Source organism: Fundulus heteroclitus, chromosome 14 (assembly GCF_011125445.2).
Source record: "Fundulus heteroclitus isolate FHET01 chromosome 14, MU-UCD_Fhet_4.1, whole genome shotgun sequence".
NCBI lineage: Eukaryota > Metazoa > Chordata > Actinopteri > Cyprinodontiformes > Fundulidae > Fundulus > Fundulus heteroclitus.
Window position 1 is genome coordinate 25,193,057 of NC_046374.1, and position 22,945 is coordinate 25,216,001.

General features: G+C 40.7%; 1 protein-coding gene and 1 non-coding gene across 2 annotated transcripts in view; one reads left to right on the forward strand and one right to left on the reverse strand.

Annotated features, from left to right (window-relative positions):
* Positions 1-11,991: 11,991 nt before the first annotated feature.
* LOC105926146 (meiosis 1 associated protein) overlaps positions 11,992-22,945 on the reverse strand; it is a 33,697-nt gene continuing 22,743 nt past the window's right edge. The window contains exons 5-9 of the mRNA XM_012862367.3: positions 22,287-22,350; positions 22,044-22,186; positions 21,103-21,218; positions 17,789-17,870; positions 11,992-12,603 (exon numbers count right to left, since the gene is read on the reverse strand). Coding sequence (XP_012717821.3) covers positions 12,391-12,603; positions 17,789-17,870; positions 21,103-21,218; positions 22,044-22,186; positions 22,287-22,350 — 618 coding nt within the window. The 3' untranslated portion in view covers positions 11,992-12,390. The remainder of the gene's footprint in view (positions 12,604-17,788; positions 17,871-21,102; positions 21,219-22,043; positions 22,187-22,286; positions 22,351-22,945) is intronic.
* trnaa-ugc lies at positions 14,212-14,283 on the forward strand. Its single transcript has one exon. It is a non-coding gene; the product is annotated as a tRNA-Ala (tRNA).

The window sequence follows — 22,945 nt, forward strand, 5'->3', positions numbered from 1 at the left end:
AAAACAGGAAATAACACAAGGAGAAAAAAAATAAAAAATTATTTTCAGGGTGACAAGGCAAAAACATACTTATATTCACAGAAAGCAAAATAAAAATAAAACAAAACCAAAAGAGTCCACAGTGGTTATCCAAAGGAGAAAATAAATCAGAGTCAAAATGCATAATTGATTGTTCTACATGGGATATAAATGGATGCCATGTCACGTCAAACTTAGTCACTCATCCATTCTGTGTGTATCTAATTTTTTTCAATTAAAAAACCCACAACATCACATATCCATCTTCCAAACGAGCTTTTCCAGCTGTGGCTCATCCACAAAACGGGACAGGTCCAGACTGCAAAGAACAATCAGGTCTGCAGAGAGGCTGACCTTCCCTCCATCCAGGACCGCTACAGGCCTGCTAGCATCTCTGCAGACCCCACACATGCTGCACACAGACTGCGTAGGCATTTCCCTTCAGGTCGGCGCTACAGAGCGCTGTTTGTGAAAACCAGCCGCCACAGAGACACTCTCCTCCCTCGGGCTGTCGGTCTGATGAACGCTTAACAGCCAGAGCTACCTGGACCCAGACCATGCTAATTTACACCAATCCATTCTTTTTTTGTTAAAATGTATATAATCATATTTGCAAGAAAAATATTTCTACTTGCCTTTTTTTTATATATGAATGAATTAATGAAACTTTATTGTCATTGTCACAAGAACAACGAAATTTAAAAAAGTGCCATCGATCCGTGCATATGTTTAAAAAAATCTCTGTCCCACAATTTACACACAATATTAGAAGTAAATAACAAATAACTGATAAAAAAACAACTAATAAATAAAAAATAGCACATTCTCACACACATCATCCATGATAATTAATGGTTATTTTTGGTTGCATTTAGTTTTGTTATTGCTGTCGGGTAAAAACTGTCTCTAAAACGGTTGGTTCTTGTTCTGATTTCTCTGTATCGTCTGCCTGAAGGCAACAGTGTAAACAGAGAATGTCCAGGATGAGAAGTGTCCTTTTTGATGGGTTGTGCCTTTTTTAGACAGCGGTCGCTGTGCAAGTCCTCCAGTGAGGGGAAGAGGGCAGCCAATGATTTTTTGGGCTGTATTCACAACCCTTTGGAGAACTTTCCTTTGAGCCGCAGTGCTGCTGTTATGCCATGTGCAGATATTGTGCTTAAAATGTGTTCATTGAGAGCAAAGTGGAACCAAATTTAACCTCTTAAACTTGGCGAGTAAACCTGAATTTAATTCAAATTTTCTGAAACACTGGATTTTGAGTTTCCATTATCTGTACGCCACGATTGTCAAAATGACCAGAAATACAGGCTTGAAGTATTTCACTCAATGTGTGATGAGTTTCACTTTCTGAAATGCAAAAAATACTGAACCTTTTAATGAAATTCAAACTTTGAGAGCTTCATAATCCACAGTAAAGTAGAAATGATTTATCTTTAGGGACGTTTTGTCGTGCGGGTTTTTCCAGTTTAATGTGATCTGAGACAGGACTCCCTGTTAATGTGGAGGGACTTTGACAGCTGTCAGCTGCACCTCTGCATACATGGCACAATTTAGCTAAAACCAGGCCGTACTTCCTCGTTCTGTCAACTCAGCGGTTAAGTCAAAGAAAGAACCCATTCCACTTTTGAACATCTGATAGAGATCTGTGCGTTCTGCGTTCAGAAACACCACAAACTGCGATTTCCTCTTCTCTGAGCCAAAAGACGACCCCTCTGTTTATTTTTAGCTTTTGCGTGGGCAAGCCCCTCGCACTCATCTGAGTCTGAAAGAGAATCTCATTCACTCCTTCTCAGCTCTTTCTCAGAATTACCTGGAGGAAACGGTCGGTCCTTATGCTTGTCATCACTCCGCTGACCCAAAAATAAAGGCACGAGTTAGTCTGCTAACCACGTGGGTCTTAAACGAATAGAAGGAAACAGTTTTAGAGATTTCAGTATCCAGTAAAATGATTTTATTTTGCAAAGATCTGCAGACTTACGACGTCCATATTTTTGGAGCTCCGGGCCTTGACCCACTTTGCAGTTCGGGCCTTGGATTGTGCACGTTTCATGACTTGGGTTTGTAGTATAAGCAAAAGAAAAAGAAACTAACGTACAGAATTTTCTAGACGACCCAGGCCGGAAAAATACTTCCCATTTCTTTCAAACAATTCATGTTTGGTCCCCGCAAGGTCCTGACTTCACCTCCTCACTTCCTCCCTCCCAAAGTTGAACTTCCTCTTCCATATCTCGCCCTACTCTGCTTGCAAGAGAGATGATTATTAATATTTTTTTCTTATTCTCCGAGTCTGAATTGGGACTCTTTGTATGCATGTCTGATTCCTGTGGCCTACACGTGTGGACAATTGCAGGAAAGAGAGGCACAAAGAGAGACTACAGTATATATTTTTTTTTTGTTTTTTTGTTTTTTTTGCTTGTGTCGCAGATCGCTGCAAAGAAGGAAATGGAACATTAAGTGTAAAGCAGGAAGTCACAGAACTAATATTATCCTAGCACAGATACAGATGAGTTAAAGAAGGTTATTTTTGTTAATCACAATGGAAACAGAAAGGCCAAAAAAAAAGAAAGAAAGAAAATTCTTTTTGAATAATTTTTGTCAGTAAAAGGAGTTTCAAGAATGACTAAAAAAGATTGTGTCAGGTCAAATTAAACACAGATATGCAAAAGTGGAGCAGAGAGATGAGTAAAAAGATCAGCACTCCATCCCGAGGAATAGAAGAAGCTGCGTCTTTGGCTTTGGGTCGTTGGCACTTTTTTGGCTATTACACCGTGGGAATGATTTTTAGCAAATAATACTGGACCAGCAGATTATTTTAAAGGGTACTTATCATGCAAAATCCATTTTTTTCGCCCTTAAATACATCTTGTTGTTTACTTGGAGTCTCTAGGGGTGCAGAAAAGCTGGATGAAGTCAGTCTAGGACAGGCATGTCCAAAGTGCGGCCCGGGGGCCATTTGTGGCCCCTGTGCTGATTTTGGGTGGCCCTCTAACTGCATGTCAAAAAAGATTTGGTCCACCAGTACAGCCTGATGCAGATGGAAGATTTTAGTTTTTAATTAGGGCAAAATTATTCTAGAAAAGTAAGAATCCTACAATTGAAAATGTTAAAGTTTTCATCTTTTAATAAACACCCTTCTGTCATTCTCTTTAATTTCATAGTAACATCTATCCAATGACATTTAATGACGCAAATTCAGACTTTGGTGCATTAAAATCTGCTTTGAACTAAATTATTAAAATTGGCTAATTACAGCAAGTGTTTTCAAAGAACAACCGACCCAAACGCTGTTCTGATATTGCTAGACCAAAAACAGTTCAGTATTGTTAAAGAGTCAAATTAAGTTATTCTATATAATTTGCAAACTGGACGACCATCTTTTAATACGACAAATAAGCAAAACTCTTTTTTTAAACTTTGGATATACAGTGATTTACAAATTAATTTCCAACAACGGACTAATTTATGTGTTTAAAATTATCATATTTTGTAGCGCAAGCAAATTAACATATTTTTTTGGTTTAAAGAATGTTTTTATTAATTTTTTTGGCCCTTGAGTTCCTTTGACTTGACAATTTCGGCCCACGTACCGAAAAGTTTGGACACCCCTGGTCTAGGAGCTGTGTAGATATCTTTATATTCCGTTTCGGTCACATTTTTCAAGTTCTCTCTTGTTTCCATTACATTTGTTGATGAACTAAATCACAGTATTTGCTGCGGATGCTAAACAAGGTCATAGACTTACTAATTTCACATATCCGCCATTTTTTATTGTTTGCTGCAATTTTGTAGTCCAAGCTACAAAACCGTACTACAAACTACAAAAAATTTCCGAATGGGGTGGAGTGGAACGTGTGAAGGGCCTCGTTTAGATTTAAAGAGACAGCACCAAGACGAGTTGCTCTCAGACGCACCTCAGATCAGGGGTAAAAACAAGGAATGTGAGGGTAAATTAACGAGGAATTCAGGCCAAAGCGTTGCAGGTCTACTCTATATAGACCACAATTGAATGATTTAAATTTGAAAAAGAAGAACTGAGAAGGACAATATCGCTCCTTTAAGTGATTTCTGTGAAAGGACTGCCACCACCCACTTAACTTTTTTCACACATTGGTTGCTCTTGTTATAGACTGAGGCAAACTAGTGGTTAATTGAATAAACCCCTGAATAAAATGCAGTGCGACCATTTGCTTTCAACTGACTAGTAAACAGAGTCTATTTGATGGCAGCATGAATCCAGCTGTTCTATGAAGGCCTCAGAAGTTTGTTGGAGAACATCAACAGAGGAACACAGCAGGCAGGGCAGGAAGAAAGACGTGGAGAAGTTCAATCTAACTCAGATTAAATTTAGATTAAACTCAAAAGAGTTCGGCACAAATGCAAAACTGTGATGATTAATACTGGTGAACCCGATATTCAGCCAAAAACAGAGTTACGCTTTAAAAGGTTCATTGTGAGGGATGAGTTGTGGCAGCTGAGGCAGGCAAGCAGAACCAGACTTGACAGATGAAAATGGCTGAAGGTGCAGGCCGGCAGGCAGGGATGAGTTGGCAGAGGCAGGTATATGTAGGCAGGGGAACAGGTGAGCAGCAGATGGAGCTGATCTGGCTTAATTGACTGGTGACAGATGGCTGTTGGCTGACGGGAGTGGAAACTAATTAGTCCGAAAAAGTCCAAAACAAAGCAAACAAAAACCCAAATCATAACACAAAACCACAAAGACAAGGCAGTCCACCTTAATTGAAAGGCCAGGCACGGAGAGTTTTAATTAGAGGAGCACCCAAGCAGCCCATCAAACTTCTGGAGAGGTCCACGGCTCAGGTGGGGGGGTGATCTGTTGACAGGAAATCTATTGGCTGTGAACTCCACTAATCTTGTGTTTATAGAAGGCTGGGAGGAAGGAAGCCATCACTGAAAGAAAACCTAAAGAAGTCCCATATAAAATCTGCAATAAGAAAATGGGCTTGGCTTTCTTAAGCAGGGACAAGGGAAGTAAATAGACCAGTTCATTGTTGTTGTTTTGATGCGGGTTTTTCGCGCATGCGCGCCGGACTGGTAGGCAAAAGGCGAACACAATGGCGGACGCAAACAGAGAAACTGACGAATTCTCCGCGTATTTTTCTTCTTTAGATAACGTACTACAAGATCGTTTTAAGAGTAAGTTGATGGTTGATGGTATCAGATTGCCAGATCCACACAGCAAAAGCCTGAAGGGACGGAGCGAGTCTGTGAAATGCTGGCCAAGGGTTCCGTACCGCGACATACAGCTGCCTTATAAACACGCAGGCAGTACACACAAGAGAGCATGAAAGCATGAAACCACTGGACGGCTGCAATTATTTTATATCGGGAAAAAGGCTCCAGCAACGCCCGCGACGCCATGAGGGATTAAGCGGGTTAGAAAATGGATGGATGGATGGATGGATGTTGTTCACACGTTTGTGCAACAGCAGAAAGCGGCGTCGGACAAAGACAGCGCCTCAGCAGAGAGGAAGAGAGGAAATAAAAAACAAAACAAAAAAAAACATGGTTCACTACGGATTATTTTGGTGTTTTTGTCTTGTTAAAATGGGTGGGGGTGTCGGCGACATTGCAGCGTAAACACAGAAGTACTAGCGTGGGTGAACAGGGGCGTAATGCAGCCTCTGTCTGAACATTATTGCACGAAGAAAACTAAAATGATACGGCGTGCTGCTGCTGCAGCGCATGGACTCCGCTTCTCCCGGCCCCCGTGTAGCGATCGCCACCTCCCCTGCGGCGCTATTTAAGTAGAACAATGACTAGATCAGAATTAAGTTGTATTTACCAGAGATGAAGTGTAGACTGCAAATTCTGTCGTGGTACGCTGGCTCCTACAGTCCATTGGGAGTGTCTGCCTGCGCTCTTTTCATTGAAATGATCCATTTCTTTCTTCTTTCTTTGTCCTTCGGTAAACGACAGAAACGTACATCCAACGATTTGGAATGCCTCTCTGTGCAACCGGGAGCACAACAAGTCGTAGGCATTGCTTAGATTCCAAAAATAAACAAACTAAAAGTACGCTCTAAATCACCCGTTTTGTCATGTAGTAGACGAGAACAGTACTGTTTTTTGCCTACCAGCAGGACCCGGATGTAGCGCTGACGTCATGCGTGACGACACGTGTGAACTGGTCTATACAGGGTAATTGTGGAAGAAAACAACAACAACCCTAAACATACAGCCAAACTACAATGGAATAGCTTAGATTAAAGCACAATCATGTGTTAGGATTGCCGAGTCATAGTTCAGACTTCAAACCAACAAATACAGAGATATTTCTCGTCCAATCTGACTCAGCTTGAACTATTTTAAAAAGGGGAATGGCGCTGAGTAGATAGCAACTCATCACATTACTCCCAAATAAAAACCCGCCCCTGCTCTGCTGTTGCACAACACAGACACCAGAGTTCAAAACATCCAAATTTGAAACCTGAGGTTTTTTATTGTTGCTTTTTGTACTTTTTTATTCACATTTCATCAGTATTTCTTGCATTTATTATAAACATTTTGCTACTTGTGTACCTCTTTTACAACTTCAGTGTAGGAGCTGCAGTTTGACTCGGTTGCAGTTGCACCGTGGGGGAAGTCTGTAGGTGGTTGAATGCCCTCTTTTCTCCTGCAGCTCATCGATGTCACACAAATGTTAGGCTGATAAACCTCCCACCAATAACTGCTTTTATATAGTAACCCGCGTGCTATAGTTAAAAATGACTATACATAAGTATAAATATGGGACAAACTGTGGGAGGAAACAACCCCGGCTTCCTTCCACAGTCCAAAAACAAGACTGTTCGGTTAATTTCTCTCTGTAAATTGCACTTATATATGAGCTGTGTGCGTGGTTGTTTCTCATGTGTCTCTATTTTGCCCTGTGAGGAACTGGCAACCTGTGCAGGGTTTATCTCACCACTTGCTTAATGACAGCTGGAAATGGCCAGTTTGGGACCTTTAACACCCAACTGTGTCCAGATTTCAACCACTGGGTCCAAACTGTCAGAAAATTAGGAAAAAAAAAACAACTAACACAGGAACCAATACCAAGCTTCAGCCTGCCATGAATTAGATACTGCTTGAACGCCGGTGTAAATATTTACACATCATAATGTGCTAAAAGGGCTAACCAGAGAGTCGCTGGAATTAATAAGGGCCCTAGCAGACGAGCCAAACACCTTCTGGTGAATCAGTTCAGAGGAGGCAAAAATTAGTGACCAGAAGTCTCTTCAAAGGAGGAAATGTGAGGCTTTGAAAGCTGAAAAGACTGCAAGAACTGTTAGCAAGGAGGTGGAGGCATCATGCTGTGGCCTCATTTCGCTTCTAAGTGGTGCGGATCCATTTCAATGAATAATTAGGAGAGAGGACCGTCTCCAAAATCTTCAACCTTACCTTAAATCAACAGCTAGATTCCTGAAACTTGGACACAATCTGGTACAATTGGACAATAATTCATGTTATTTGACCAGAGCGACTAGAGGGGATTTTCACTCATACCAGAAGCTGTGTTTGATGCTAGGGTGTCATGGTGGGGAAGTTCAGTAGGTGGCAAGAGATAAAAAGTTTTTTATTTTATTTTACTTTAACCTTTATTACTTTAACCTGTAGTGGAGCTACAGGTTGATCGTGGAGATCCAAGATTGCATTTACAAGAGACCTGTCTTGATAAAACAAAAAAACAACCAAAAAGTTAAAAAGACAGTAACGAAGCAAGTAGCTAAAACATTCGACTCAATTTCAATATCTTATAAAGTACGACCGGGAAAAAAAGCACATTTTCACAGGAAGCTTTCTATATTTTTCTTGAAATGAGTTTAATGTGTCCGAGAGGAAAGATAGTGAATAGTTTCAGCTCCTGTTGTAAAGTGCTCCAAGGTCGTACTTGAAAGAGATAATGTCCTAAAAAAGCAGTCTGTGGCTGCATTAAGTGACATGTAGGAGGAGAAATATGGCGGGAACAATCCAAGGTTAGCTTTATAGATGAAAATGTACCAGTGCGAATCTATTACCTGACTCCGCCAGATAGATTTGCTCCGCATATCCATCTGGAAACCTTCCGTTGAAGTAATTTTGGGAAGGGGCGAAAATACTGGTCAGCTGATTGGCCTATGTTGGTGATAGACGGGCCAAATAAACCAATCAGATTCGTCGTCGCTCTGTTACGAGCGACGACGAAAACACAACCACAAGCCAGGCTACTCTTGCTGCTGCAGGTAAAGGCTCGTTAGCTCAGCAGAGAAATACTCTGTAATTCCGATAAAACTTGCTCGATAGCCACGCTAACGCTAGTTTCATCGGCTGAAGCCGCCATGTTCTTTAGACTGAACTGACGCGCTTCCCGTTGCGTCACACCTCAACCCGCCTCAAAGCCAACGCTGATTGGACGTTCGTTTGGTGAACGGCTCCAAATTTTCTTTAACGGAGAGTATCCAGACTGATCTGCGAGTGAAACCTTGAAACCTCGCGAGATCAGGATGGTCTCACGAGGCTAGCGAATCTATGGACTGATAATGATCGCCAGTTCACCTGAGAAATAGAAATTACAGTGTTAAGAGACCATTTTACACCCCATTATGAACCATAATCCTCCACGATAGAAAGCATCCTACATATGCAGTGAGGTGGTAGGATTCGAGTAAACATCACAGTATCTACAGAGGCAGGGAGGTTATTAAGACAAAGATAATAGAAAATAAAGATCTATTTCTGAAGAGAAATCCTACTTTGTTCTTCAACTTCTTTACAACACGTGCATTGGTTTGCCGATTTTTCTGAAAGTTTCACCAAGTCCCGTTTTAAATGACTGCGCATGCTCAAAAGACCGTCTTACCTGCTCTCCCGCTCCTCAGGGGGTTCGCATGAAATAATCTCCCAAATCCACTCTGGTCTTATGTCTTTCTACTGAGCCCTTCCTCTTCTTCTCTTAAACTTGTGCGTAGTTTACTTCTTGCGACTCTCAGCCGTGTTCAAAGTATACGGTAAGAGCAGTGGAGCTACAATGACCAGCTAACACCGAAGCTAACACTAAGCTAACCACTAAGCTAACCGGCTGCATAAACACTAGAAGTGCGCATGTGCAGCCAGCAAGTGGAAACTAACAAGGAACAAGAACTCACATTGGCGTCACGTGAGTGCTTCACAATGATTGGCCTGAGGGACAAACAATAAATAAGGTGATACCCCCAGAACCTGAGGGACAGAGGGGGGGGGGGCAGCAGGACCAAAACAGTAGCAAATCACTGCTCTTCGGTGCAAAGAGCAGTGATTGGTTAGAGTTTTTACTGGCCTACAGCTTTCACAGAGATCAAAATTTTTAACCTCCTTTTCTGGATATATCATTTATAAACTACTATCAGGAGAGAAAGACCATTTCATCCAGTATAACAAAAAGGGTTTCTGAACAGGATTACCAACTATAGCTTTAAATAAAACTTGTCAGTTCTTATCGCAACAGACTCTATTGGTGTAGCTGTAATTTTATTTATGGAAGGAGGAGTTAGCAAACAGCATGACCTTTGTCTTATCAGCATTTGAGAGTAGTCTCCGAAGAAAAAAGTCAGATTGAACAAATTCAAAGGGAGACTGCAGATACGTAGGCACAGCAGTATCAGTTTTTGCATGGTAGTAAACCACAGTGTCATCAGCGTAGAAATTAACACAAACGTCAGTGATTTTTTCACTGTTTAGATAAATAAAAATAAAACAAAGTTGGACCTAACCACGCGGCACATCTTTTCCGATGTTTAAGCCATCGTTAAATGCTTTCTTTCTTGCTGCAAGTCAGTTAATGTCACAAAAATGTTCCAAATGTCACTTTTATTTAGTAACCCAGGCTCTACAGAGAAAATATAAATATAGAACACAGTAAAAACACACAAGTATTTAAATATAAACAGTAAAAAAAATTTTAACATAAAAGATGAACTGTTTCTGTCTTCAGAAAAAAATCCATGAAATCACGTGAATAATAGCAACTGAACACAATGCAAACAATTAACTGTAACATCAAATACAAACATATTGTAATAGAAGGATACTTATGTCATGAAAAGCTAAATATCAACATGAAATTGATAATCTAACGACTGCCACAACTTTCGAAACACAAACAATCACAATTTTTGTCTTAAGCTCTTCCCATCTGATGTAAATGTGCGGCCTTTAATGTGAAGTGTGTCTAACAGTGTTAAGATCAAACCGAATGACCTCCCGCTCCAACCCTTTGACCCGCTCCTGGGGACAGAGAGGCTGCTGTTGTTCTGTCTGAACAAATTTATGAAATCTGCACACACTGACTCAACTTCTCTGTTTTTTAGGTGATTAAAACAGAAACTTTAAGTAAAGAGAAAGGACACTGGAGAAGAGAATGAGGATAAAATGTCAGCGGAAAAGTTTCTAAGCGCCAAACATATACTCACTGAGGACAAGAGTTTCATTGTGGTGTGAATTTATGAACGCAGAAGAGCTGCAATGTCATATAAGTCATCCGTTGGTGCTATAAGGTTCAGCGAGGGGTGGGGGGGTGGAATGGCGGGATCCTAATTAGGTCTGAGTGAGCGTCTGTGTGTCAGAACGACGTGGAGGAATAAATTACAACAAGTGACGACAGAGACGTCTGAATGACCAGCATCTGCGTAGGAACATCAATTATGCTCTAAATGTGTGCAAATTCTAGCCGAGGTGAAAAAAATATGAAGCCACTTCCTGAACTTAAAGTAACCCCCCCCCCCCCCCCCCGGCTTACAAAAATACCTCGGTAATTTTCCTTCATTGCAAAGTTTCTACATTCAGTGTTTGGCAGAAGTCACGCGCGGGAGATTTTTATCACTTTCCCTGTTCTTCTCCCAGGCTTTTGGGAGCTTTTCTGTGGGGGTGAGGGCCAGCAGAGAGGCCCCTCTGTCTGCTGCTTTATTCTGTGTTTCATTATTACACAGAAGCTGTGTTCAAACTGGGGTTTAAGGGCAAAATGGGAAAAAAAAAAAAAAAAAAAAAGAAGCGCACACTTGCGTGTGTTTTTGTCTACAGGGCTTTAGGCGCACATTACTGTCCAGACATGGTCTGTTTGATGTGTTTTGCTCTTATCTTTTGGGGGGTCTTAAATTAAGAGCAGGAAGTGATTTTATGTACATCCAGAAGCTTTAATCTGCCTCTGATCTCCTACATCAGCCATCTTTTGTTCTTTCCCCCCCACCCCTCCTCGTTACTGTAGGAAGCCTTCATTGTCCTGCTGCTTCCCTTCATTTCATGTTTTTTTTTCACTCTTTATGGGCCGTAGTTTTGAAGTGTGCTGCCTCAGCAGTCTGCACGTGGCACTGAGGCACATTCATCATTTCCCACCCTTAGATGCCAGATTCGGTTCCTACTAAGGATGCTTTTGTGAAGAGAGTTAATGTGGACTTAAAAGGATGGCATGAGCCCTGCAGCGTCCTACAAAAGTATTAACACCCCTTCGGCTATTTCCCTTTTTTGTGATGTTACAGACTTTGGTGTATTTGTTTGAGCTTTCATGGGATTAGATTAGACAAAGTAGGGTGTAATAGTGACGTGAAATGAAAACGATACATGTCTTTGTGTGCATTTGTATTCGGTCTTATCCTTGCTTATAAAATCCAGTGCCACCAGCTTTATTTTAAAAGTCACTGAATTAGTAACTGGAGTCCAGTTGAGTGTAATTTAGTCTCCCCATAAATATAAGACAAACGAGCCATGCATCCTGAACATACCATGGATGGATGCCGTTCATCCTCAGAGATGGAGAAGCTGATTAGATTGAGGGGAAGATGGTACGGAGGTAAATATTGGACCAATCCTACATTTGGTCCTTTGGATTTGTTTGGATGGCCCAGTCAAGGTCCTTAAACCGATTGATGTTCACCGGCGCTTTCGATCCAGTGCGAAAGAGTTTGAGTTGTATTATAAACAAAAATCCAATATTTTGCACTCCAGACAAAGTATTTTTTCAGAGGGGTGGGTGAAGACAAATGCACACCGTGCTTTTCAGACACTCATTGTGTAAAAATAAATGACAACAATATCCTTTTCCTTCCACTTCGCCGTTGAGCTCCACTGCGTGTTGATCTGAAGTTTGTGGTTGCAACTTCACAAAGTGAGAAAGAATTCAATGGTATAGATTCTCAGGGCACTAAAGCTTCAAATTAAAGCGTTTTATCTGTTCTTTTTTAGCTTTAACTATGTATTTAAGTGCTTTATGAGCCACGTGGCTGCTCACAAGTTTAACAACGAGACCAATTAGCCAAATGAGCGCGTGTATTTGGGCTTTGTGTGCTGACTAAGCTTTAGTGTTAACGCAGGGAAACCCCTCATCTCTCTGACTCCTTTCTTCCACTCACCGTAACATTGCTCTCACTTTGAATTCACGCAGTCACTGTCATCTTTGTCTTCTTCCTGCGCAGGAGGGGCCGGGCCCCGTCGGCAGCCGCTGCCGAGGAAGTTCAGGGCGGGACGGGAGGCCTTTGCAGGAGGGGGTCCCAGCGAGGAGGAGGAGGAGGAGGAAGAGGGCAGCGGAGCCACAGTGGCCCTGACCTTGCTGCTGCATCCAAGCTGGCGGTTTTGAGGCTGTATGGAGACAACGCGGACATTATGTCCATTTATGCAACGAAAAAACCTAAAGTCCAAGAACCATATTTGTTCCACGTTTCATAAATATTTAGTTTCTGATCGGGATGTATTAAATTAAACTGAATATGAGGGGCATGCAGGGTGATAAATCATGATAGGTATAACTTATTTTACAAAACAGCTGTGTCCAGGTGTTGAGGATCAACTCTCCTCCGTGTTTTCAGCGTTACCCTGCTCAAATGACAACAGCATCCTTCTGAAGAACGTGCCTAGTCGTTAAGAAGTCAGCATTGGAAATTGTTGAAGGAGGGAGACGTCTAAAATGTGCAGGACACCAGGCCTCCGAGCTGCATTAGGACAACTGATCTAAAACAAAGAGTCATTAAGACACCCGAGCGTGCAGCGGAAAAAGCTGGTACAAAGCGACTATGTCGTGCTGGGAAGTCTCAACTCGGGCATCAACGCATATCATGAGGGCCACCCAGGAGGAAAACAGTGACCGCAGAGGAGATCTAAATGGTGATTTTTGTCCAGCGAGGAGGAGCAAGGACCCAACCAATTTATACAAGTTTGAATCCAGTGCAACTAATTGCTTTGAGAAGCTCTTTTCTTTTCAGTAAATGCTGTCCGCCAGTCCAGCTGTAAGGATCTGTGGACAGGACTGCTATTAGAGATGTACTTCACCAATGTAGCGTTTATGGAAACATGGCAAGAGGAGAGATATCACTAATAAAGAGCCCAGTTTGGAGTTTGTCCTAAACCTTGTAGGTCACTAACCTGACTCTAGCCAGATTGATATCGCTCCGCCTAGCTTCACTTACATCCATCTGGGACCTCTCCCATAGAGAGTGATTTCTCCAACCAATTTTATTGTCTAGCCAATCAGGACGCAGGGCTGGAGTTTCATAGATGTGACGTAGTGGAGAAGCGACCGTGACGTGAGACTGTTTTGATAGCAATGGTGGCTCACATCGAGGAAGCAAGCGTTAGCATTGATGCTGCTATTTCTTCCGTGTTGTCCAATCTACCTAATATTGTTTCATTAAAAGAACATCAGAGAACGGCTCTGAAGGCTTTTGTTGGTGGAAACAATGTTTTCACCCTTCTCCCGACCGGATTTGGCAAGTTTTGTTTTCTGGCGCCCGCGGCGGAGCAGTTAGCACGAAACATGTTAGGAGGCCTTTAGTCCTTAACGCGGTTGGCCCGGGATCATCTCCGACCCGTGGCACTTTGCCGCCTGTCTTCCCTCCTCTTCCTGTCAGCTCACTGTCAATAAAACGCCACTAGAGCCGCAAACACATTTAAAAAAAAAAAGTTTAGTTTTTTCCTGCGTCGCTCTCACAGCGTCACGGGTTAGCTTCGGTGTGATTGGTTGAAACGTCGATAAAGATGACAGACAAGTGGCTTATCCAATCATACGCAAGGATTTTTGATAAGGCCCAGCCTTCAATAAAGGCAATTCCTATGAAGATGTCCCAGATGGATGTGAGTGAAGCTAGGCGGAGCGAAATTCATCTGGCTAGAGTCAGGTTAGTAGTTCACAGCCAACACGTGAGAAAGTGCTCTTGTCCTGTTGGAGCAGTACCAGTTTACAGAGAGGTATGTGGGGATGTAGCTCAGTGGTAGAGCGCTTGCTTTGCATGTATGAGGTCCTGGGTTCAATCCCCAGCATCTCCAAGTCCTTTTCAATTTTCAGCAGCAGACACTTCTGAAGGGTTTGCAGCTTCGTGTGTCTTGATGTTAATGCCTTCTTGTAGAACAAATCATGACCAAAAGATTAGGAAATATCTGAGTTCACTGAAATATCCACCTACATTCCTGCTGAAACAAAACAGAGTATTAAACCTCAGCCTCTGATGTTTGGGTTCAAGTCAGTATTATCCACTGGGTAGGGGTGGCCTAGTGGTGAGAACAGCGTGCTTGCCACTGAGCTATATAATACACTGGAGTGCTAATCACCGTCTGTTAGAACGAGTCGCTTTGAAGCCACCAGCCACCATATTGGTACTCCCTATTTTCCTCCAGTAACTAGGGAATATGTGCGCTACAGCATCGAATAACGAGGATTTTCTCATGTTCAGGGGGGGCTTAAAACTTTTAAAATGTCAAATGCCATATACGTTTATGTTATGTTCTAAAAATATCAAGTACTGAGAAAGTCATGTGCTGAAATATTTTGCATTTTATTAATTTAAATATATATGTTTAACATTTATAAATATATAAATAACAATGTACAAAAACATATATTTACATATGTGTATACATATATTTACATATATACATATACACATACTTATATATACATATATATATATTTAATATGAATAACATGTAAAATATTTCAGCACCTAATTTCCTAGTAGTTGATAGTGTTAGTACATCCACTGACTGTAGAATTACCTGTGAAACGTTTTCACACTGCCAGAAAACTGCTTGTTGTTGCAACCAAATCCTATGGGATTCTGTGAGAGTAGGGAGTAGCAAGATGGCGGCCAGTGACTTCAGTTTTTCGGCAAAATCAGCACTCCAGTGTATAATATAGCTCAGTGGTGCTTGCATTCTGAGAAGGCTGCGAGTATCCTGTTTGAAACCCACTGACTGCCACTATGGGTCCCTGAGCAACACCGAAACACACCAACCCGTCCAATCTGACGAAAAATGGCATTGTAGCAATTAGATCTGGTTAAAGCGAATGTGGCCAGGCAGACCAGCTGGAGGTTTCCTGCAGCTGTGCTGTATAGCGCAGATGCAGGTTGTAGATTTGCAGCATTTTGATGGTAAATCCATGAGTTTGACAGGAAGAGAAACATTTTTGCAAAGTAAAACACGTTCGCTTTTGGGGGCAAAAAAATAAAATAATATCTCAGAACGGTTAAATGTACACAATTTCCAGCTAGGTTTGTCCCGGAAAACACACAGCTCAATAAAACATTTTAATAAGCTGTGTACTTATCCATGGAAGGAGCACAAATCAGATAAGAAAGTGAAACAGCGATCTTCTTTCAGCAGTTTACTGCCAGGTTTGTTCATGCTGGCGGGATTTATGCTACAGACTCTCTCGTGATTTCTTAATTTTTTTTTTGAGTCTGGAGGTCAGGAAGAAACATCTGTAGGGATCTGTCCATCAGATCGGAACGGGTTGGTGTGTTTTGGCCTTCCCAGGTTGATCCGCTGTAAGCTGCCCGTTGCAATGACAAATAATGAATGATTGATTGATTGATTGATTGATTGATTGCTTTAGCAGCATTATGCTTTGGGAATGTTTGTATTTCCCCGTATCTGAGATGAAGAGAATGTTCAGAGCTGATGGTAGGACCCATCCATCCATCCATCCATCCATCCATCTAAAATATTTTGGTTATTTTTACACTGCAAAAACGGATCTACAAATAAGTCAAATGTTCTTAAAATTTGTGTTTTTGTCCTAGATCTGAGCAGGTAAATAAGATTATCTGCCAATGGAATGAGTATTTTGACCCGTAAAATAAGATAATTAGACATCCTGTACTTGAAATAACATGATGGAGATGAGTTGTTCCTATTTTAAGTGCAAAAGTCTTATTCCATTGGCAAATCATCTTATTTTCCTGCTCAAACCAAGGACAGATACACTAATTTTAAGTAAATATTACTTATTTTTAGTTCCGTTTTTGCAGTGTAAGTATAGTTTTTTTAAGGCTCATGACAAAACGAGGTTCAGCTGATTCTAAACTAATACATGAAATAAAAAAAAACCCAAAACAAATGAAGACAAATAAAAAAAGCTACACCACCCCAACCCCCTTTAAAAAAAAGCCCTGAACATTTTCTTGCACCGGAGCGAACTATTTGCATGTCAGCCGCCTTATCAGCCCCAATGAGTCACACGGCCTGCAGCTATGCTATGATACTCTGGGTCAGCCAGCCTCTGCTGATAAAATGAACTAAACCGACGGCACGAAATGTGAGTTCTTTAAGCAGCAGACGGTTTGAAAAAAAAAAAACGGGCCTAGTTTGAATAACAGTTAATGGTGTGAAATCAGAGTAGGAGTCCCGCTAAAAGTGGAGATCTCTGTGGCAACATAACTCAAACTGGGCCGTTAAAAATACTGCAGAAATGCAAAGACGTATTTGGATGAGCTGTTTTTTTTCTAGGGAAATTCTTTTGGAAGTCGGAGGAGAATCTCTAGTGTCGTCTTTATTTGAAGCGACCTTGAAATACCCGCAGCGTCGGCCTGTCAGTGCGCCTAATTGGCATTTATGAGTCACTGTGGAAATATTAAAATACAGCGAAAGAACGATTCAGACAGATATCCGTTTGAGATCATAAAACACCAGGATTTAGTTTGACTCAACAGGACATTCTGTCTTGACGTTAAAAGTTTAGACTCAACCTGACCTCTGATCTTTCCATCCATCATCACAGTTGCGCAGTTTTTTTTTTTTAGTTTTTAACTTCAGGCCACTTTATGTGTTCACATGGATTAAAAAAACAAAAAGACTAGATTTCTAATCTTTACTTTTTAACATGTTTTAGGGTCTAAACTAAACATTTACGTGAACGACTGCTTTGTTTCAAGTACAGAATAAATAATAATATTAATAAATAAATAGATGAGCAGTTCCTTGTTCTCCGTTTTAAACTATCTGCTGGTTGTAGTTAAATGGATTTGACAATAGGTCAACCTGTGGGTTTTTTGAATGTTTCTACTTCATTGCTGTAAATAGCTAGTCCTTACTTTTGGAATATAAATGACAAAAAAACAAAAAAAGGAAACTGGAATATAAATTTGCATTTCATTCAAAGAGATTATTACGATTGTTGCTCGTTAAGTCTGGCACGTTCTGAGCTACAGGTTCAAACTAAAAGAAAAGAAAATCATCTGCAGGCCGTTTTTTTTTTTTTTGGACAGCTACCCAAACTGGAACATGCATCATATAAAGCAACTTTTTATGTTTAACTGTTTATGAGGCTTTCATGTTGTCTGTGTGCAGTCCACACTGTCATCTAGTGGGTCAATAAGGAACTAAAAAACGAGACGAGGAAGTTACCCAGTGCACATCCTGAAGTGGGGTTAAATATAAACCGTCCTACTTCTCTGCCATCAACCGGCTCTGGAGCCACGCCGGCAGTATTTCCATGTATTTTATGACCTCCGTGAGGAACAATCGTCGACCTTTACCCATCTGTTGATCGTACCTGCCGGTGCTGTCGGCCGGCTGCGTTCCTGCTGCTCTCTGTCGTCTGAGGCTGCACTCTGTGGGCGGCTGTCGACTGTAGCCTGAAGTAAAGAGATAGATACCCGGTGTTAACCTCGCCATGCTGTCACTCCTTATCTCTTTTGTTATACTTTGTCGTTGATGTCCCCGTCTTACACCGTCTGCCTGCACATGCACCACCACGCAGCGCCTTACACAGTTGTTGCCAACCGCGCACTGCAAAAAGGGAACTAAAAGTAAGTAAGGTTTTTTTGAAATTAGTGTTTTTGTCATTGATTTGAGCAGGTAAATAAGAATATTTGCCAATGGGATTAGTAGTTCTACCCCTAAAATAAGATAATTAGATATTCTGCACTTGAAATATGATGATGGAGATGAATTGTTCCTACTTTAAGTGCAAAAAATTCTATTCCATTGGCATATAATCTTATTTACCTGCTCAAATCAAGAAAAAATGCACTAATTTCAAGAAAAATTTACTTAATCTTAGTTCCCTTTTTGCGGTGCGGCAAATACGTGTGAGAATCTTCAAAATGTCAACCTTTATTTAAGCGGATTTGTGACATAGGGAATAAAATCCTCTTTATGGTGGATATTTTTTCTTACATTAAATCATATGTACCCAGTTTTTTTTTACACATCTGCTGACTACGCTTTGTACACCCCCTTTTTTTTTTTAAATAGGACAGCTCTTAGTCTTCTTTAACAATTATAAGGCTGTCTACTCATCGATAGGGTTTATTTCTATAGAATACTGGGTTACACTTTATTTGAAGGGTTGTACATAAGACTGACATTACACTGTCATAAACATGACATAACACCTGTTATGAACATAAATGACTCTTTATGAATGTTTAGGACTGTTGTCATTAATTGTCATTGGGTAAATTATGACACTATTAAAGCAAAGTTGACATTGTTTAAAATGTCTTTGTTATGACAACTTGACATTAACAGAGACTAGGTTAAGTTTAGGGCTTGATTTGGGATTAGGTTAAATTTAGGTTTTGATTTGGGATTAGGTTAATTTAAGGGCTTGGGGTTTTGTTAAATTAAGGGCTTGTCATAGCATATGACAAGCCCTTAATTTGACATTTTAAACAATGTCAACTTTGCTTTAATAGTGTCATAATTAACCGAATGACAATTAATGACAACAGTCCTAAACATTCATAAAGAGTCATTTATGTTCATAACAGGTGTTAAGTCATGTTTATGACAGTGTAATGTCAGTCTTATGTACACGCCTTCAAATAAAGTGTTACCAAATACTGCTATAGAAGAAGGTCGATTTTTGTCTCAGTTGATGTGGCCATGTGTGGAGAATTAGCCTCAATGATAACCCACAGCTCAAAAATAGGAGCCAGTCGAGCGCCATGGTTCTGGGCAATGGTCTACAAGAGGACGTCAGGCCCTCATGAAGTTTGTTTCTACTGATTTAACCCCACTGGAGGTCACTTTGCAGGCCTCTGGCTACTCATCCTGTTCCTTGTTGCACAAAGGACCAGACACCGGTCCTGCTGATGGGTTGAAGGACCTCTGACAGCTCTGTCCAGCTCTCCCAGTCTCCTGGACTCTCATCCGTGCTCTTGAGACCGTGCTGGGAGGACACAGCAACCTTTCTGGCATTGATGTGCCATCCTGGTGGAGTTGGAGTGCCTGTGCAATCTCTGCAGGCTCCAGACACTGCAGCGGTTGCACAGGCATATGACACTGAACCTGGCTATATGCAAAACTACTTGACAGCAGTCAAAACAAAAATGAATAAGGAAAAACATCTGTGGCCTCCAGCAACAAAACTATTCCCGTTTTTGTTGTTGTCTCATTATTGCAACTTTAGTCCAACTGTTGTTAATTTCCTTAACAGCAAAACTAGTTTTATTGGGGAAAACTTTACCAGAACTGTATTTTAAAATGAACCTTGTTTCCTTGGCCTTTGGGAGACAAACAGACCCACAGCATCACAGATCCTCCACTGTACTTTTCAAGTCAAACCCAATCTGAATGTTTGTTGCTGAAAAGCTCAATCTCATCCGACTAAAGCACACAGTTCCAGTCAAATTTGCAGCGTTGTTTATATTTGTGATGGCAGGACAGATAAGGGGGTTTTCAATATAAACAGCGCTCCTGCGTACAGAAAGGTGAAGTGTCCTTTTTCTTCTCTTTTTCTTTTCCTAGTTCCTGGTTTATGGTTTGTAAATAGTAAAACGATATTTTGGTTTAGCCCACTCTGTTCATGATGGTCGTTGACACTGATGTCGTCGCTTTTCCTCATTTCTCTGAGTTCCAGTTTACTTTTAAACTTTTTAACCATTCCTCCGCCTATATAAAAGTAAGTTTCACCAAGTAGCCAATTCCATCCACTGCTTTACTGATTTCTGAAGAGCAACGCATATCTGCCTTGCCTGAAAGGTGCTGCCGTGTTCCCTTGTCTTTCCTATTTTGAAGAGCGTGAACCTGCTCTGAGACCCCATAGAAACAGGAAGTAGAGGTTTACCAATTAAAAGTCTAAAAACTCTGATTTCAAAAAGTAATATATAAAAACAGCTTTAATTACATTTATAGTTTAGGAATGGTTGCTGGTGCCAATTATTGTTACACGATTCCCTTTCCTCCCTCTCACCCAATACGGTAAATGTGCTCAAATTAAAGGTTGTGTTTTCCTCTCTCTTTCCAGTTTATATCTATCTATCTACATACACCCATCAATATATATATATATATATATATATATATATATATATATATATATATATATATATATATATATATATATATATATATATATATATATATATATATATGTACAGAGCCCTAGAGGGGTAATCGCAAAATGTTTTGCATGTTGAGAGAATGTGCTCTTGTTTTACTAAATTGTGTGCACAATTTACTAAATTGTGCTCTCGTTTTACTATAGTGTGAGCTCATTTTACTAAATTGAGCTCTCATTTTAAGCATAGTAAAACGAGGACACAATTTATTAAACGAGTGCACCATTTACTCAAACGAGAGCACAACATAGTGAACATGGTTATAGAACATTGTGTGCACGATTTACTTAAACGTGGCCACAATATGTAAAACGTGCACTGACACATGACACATGAGCACGTTATAGTATATTCGAGAACGCACCCACGAATATATATATATATATATATATATATATATATATATATATATATATATATATATATATATATATATATATATATATATATATATATACCAATGTAAATATGTATTGTAGTGGCTCTATATTTCCCCATGAAAAGAGATAAAGAGACTTACTTGTAGGGGTATCGCGGCTGTGAGAGCAGCCCTCTGCTCCTGAGGTGCTGGTAGAGGTTACTTCCCAGGAGGAGAGGGTTCAACACCAGATCCTCGTCCAGCTGAGAGAGACAACTCTGAGACACAGGAAACACAGGAAGTTCAACGAAACCAGCACAAAATCCCATTTTTCTTATTAACATAGTCAAAGATCTACTCTCACAAAGTATATCTGTATTTCTGTATAAATAAGTATAAAGCTAGAGTTTAGGCTTATTGCAGTATGATATTAGTGTGTGCATATGTGCTTTATCATACCGGGCTGTTGATAAGAGATACTGCGTTTTATGTTTATTATAAAGTTATACATAAAAATAAAAGAATGATGCAGACCTGTGGTGATTTACTAAACACTGCAATGTCCAGCAAAATGTATTGATCAACTTGTTTGAATATTAATCCGTAAATCGGTAAGTGAAAGTTATTCAGAAAGTGCCTTTAACAGATACAAAGTCACAAAGAGCTGTACAACAAACATCCACATTTGAGTCATAGGTAGTATAAAAATAAGTATATAAAAAAGCACATTAAAATTATGACATATTAAGAATATTTTCTTTGGTATCTTGTTATGATTGTGGCTTGTCTGCTGTCTGCCACACACCCATCTGTTCCCTGCTCTTTATCAGCCCGCTGCAGACAGCGCCAGATTATTGAAAGCTTTTAGTTAGTAGATGTCCACATTTAGCCTGATTACCACCTTGTTCGCGATTGACTGGATTTTCCTGCCTTGCCATTGTCGTATACCTAACAAGTCTCTGATTTCTGGACCTCAACCTGTTCCCTGGACCTTGATCAAGCCTCAGCCATCCGGCCTGTCTGTCTCCAGGATTTCTTTATTTAACCTTGTAAAACGTAGTGTCATGTGTGACCTCCAGTCAAATAGGCAAAGGGTATTGAACCTGTATGGTCTGCATGGCGTTAGGCGACGCCTCCTGGCTGGAGACGGGCAACGAGCAAGGCAGCAGCAGCTCTCTGGAGGCGACGGGCTTCAGGAGGAGGGAGAGAGATGGAGACGGCTGGAGGATATAGTGGGTGTAGACACCTGCACACAGGTATGATAAGAGGATATGAACGCAAAAAAACACGCATGGACTCATAAACTGTGGCGTCGGCTTTCTGTGATCTGTTTTCAGCACACAGACCTGAGCCTCCAGCTATGGACCTCTTATCAGGTTCCACCTTCAGCAGCAGGAACAGGTCTTGAGTCTGAAGGTGGAGAAGGGAGATACAGAGAAATATGGGAAATCTGTGCAAAGCTTTCATGGCAGATTAAGGCAGATGAAAGAAATCAACCAGTTGCAAAAGTTAATTTTCATGCATGTTTTATTAAGTGTGCATACTGAGACAGAATAGCACAATTAAATAGAAAATATTATTAGTGTGGACACTGGATTGTTCCAAATCTCTCAATAAGTACTGCACCAACAAGGTCTATTCCTTTATTTCTGCTTAACAATGAAAACCGCAGGGTCAGACTTCAAATGTTTGATGATATATTGCTCCACTCGGACTTAGAAGTTGAGATTTTCCAGTTTTGAGTCTGAAATAAATCAACTGAGGGATCCATGGAGCTGGATTTTTACAGGTTTTTCCACCAAACTCGACCTTAAAATATAATAGGTCTGGCAAGTGTAGAGATAGCGTTGGCAATAAACCACACGTGTGCACTTTTTTCCACTCAAATCAGTCCGAGAGAACACTAGCAGAATAAACTCTGATGGTGACCTTTTGAATGGATGCACACATGACTGAGAAAGACATTCTTATCAAACCGCGTTGATAACAGCAGTTTGTCGGGACA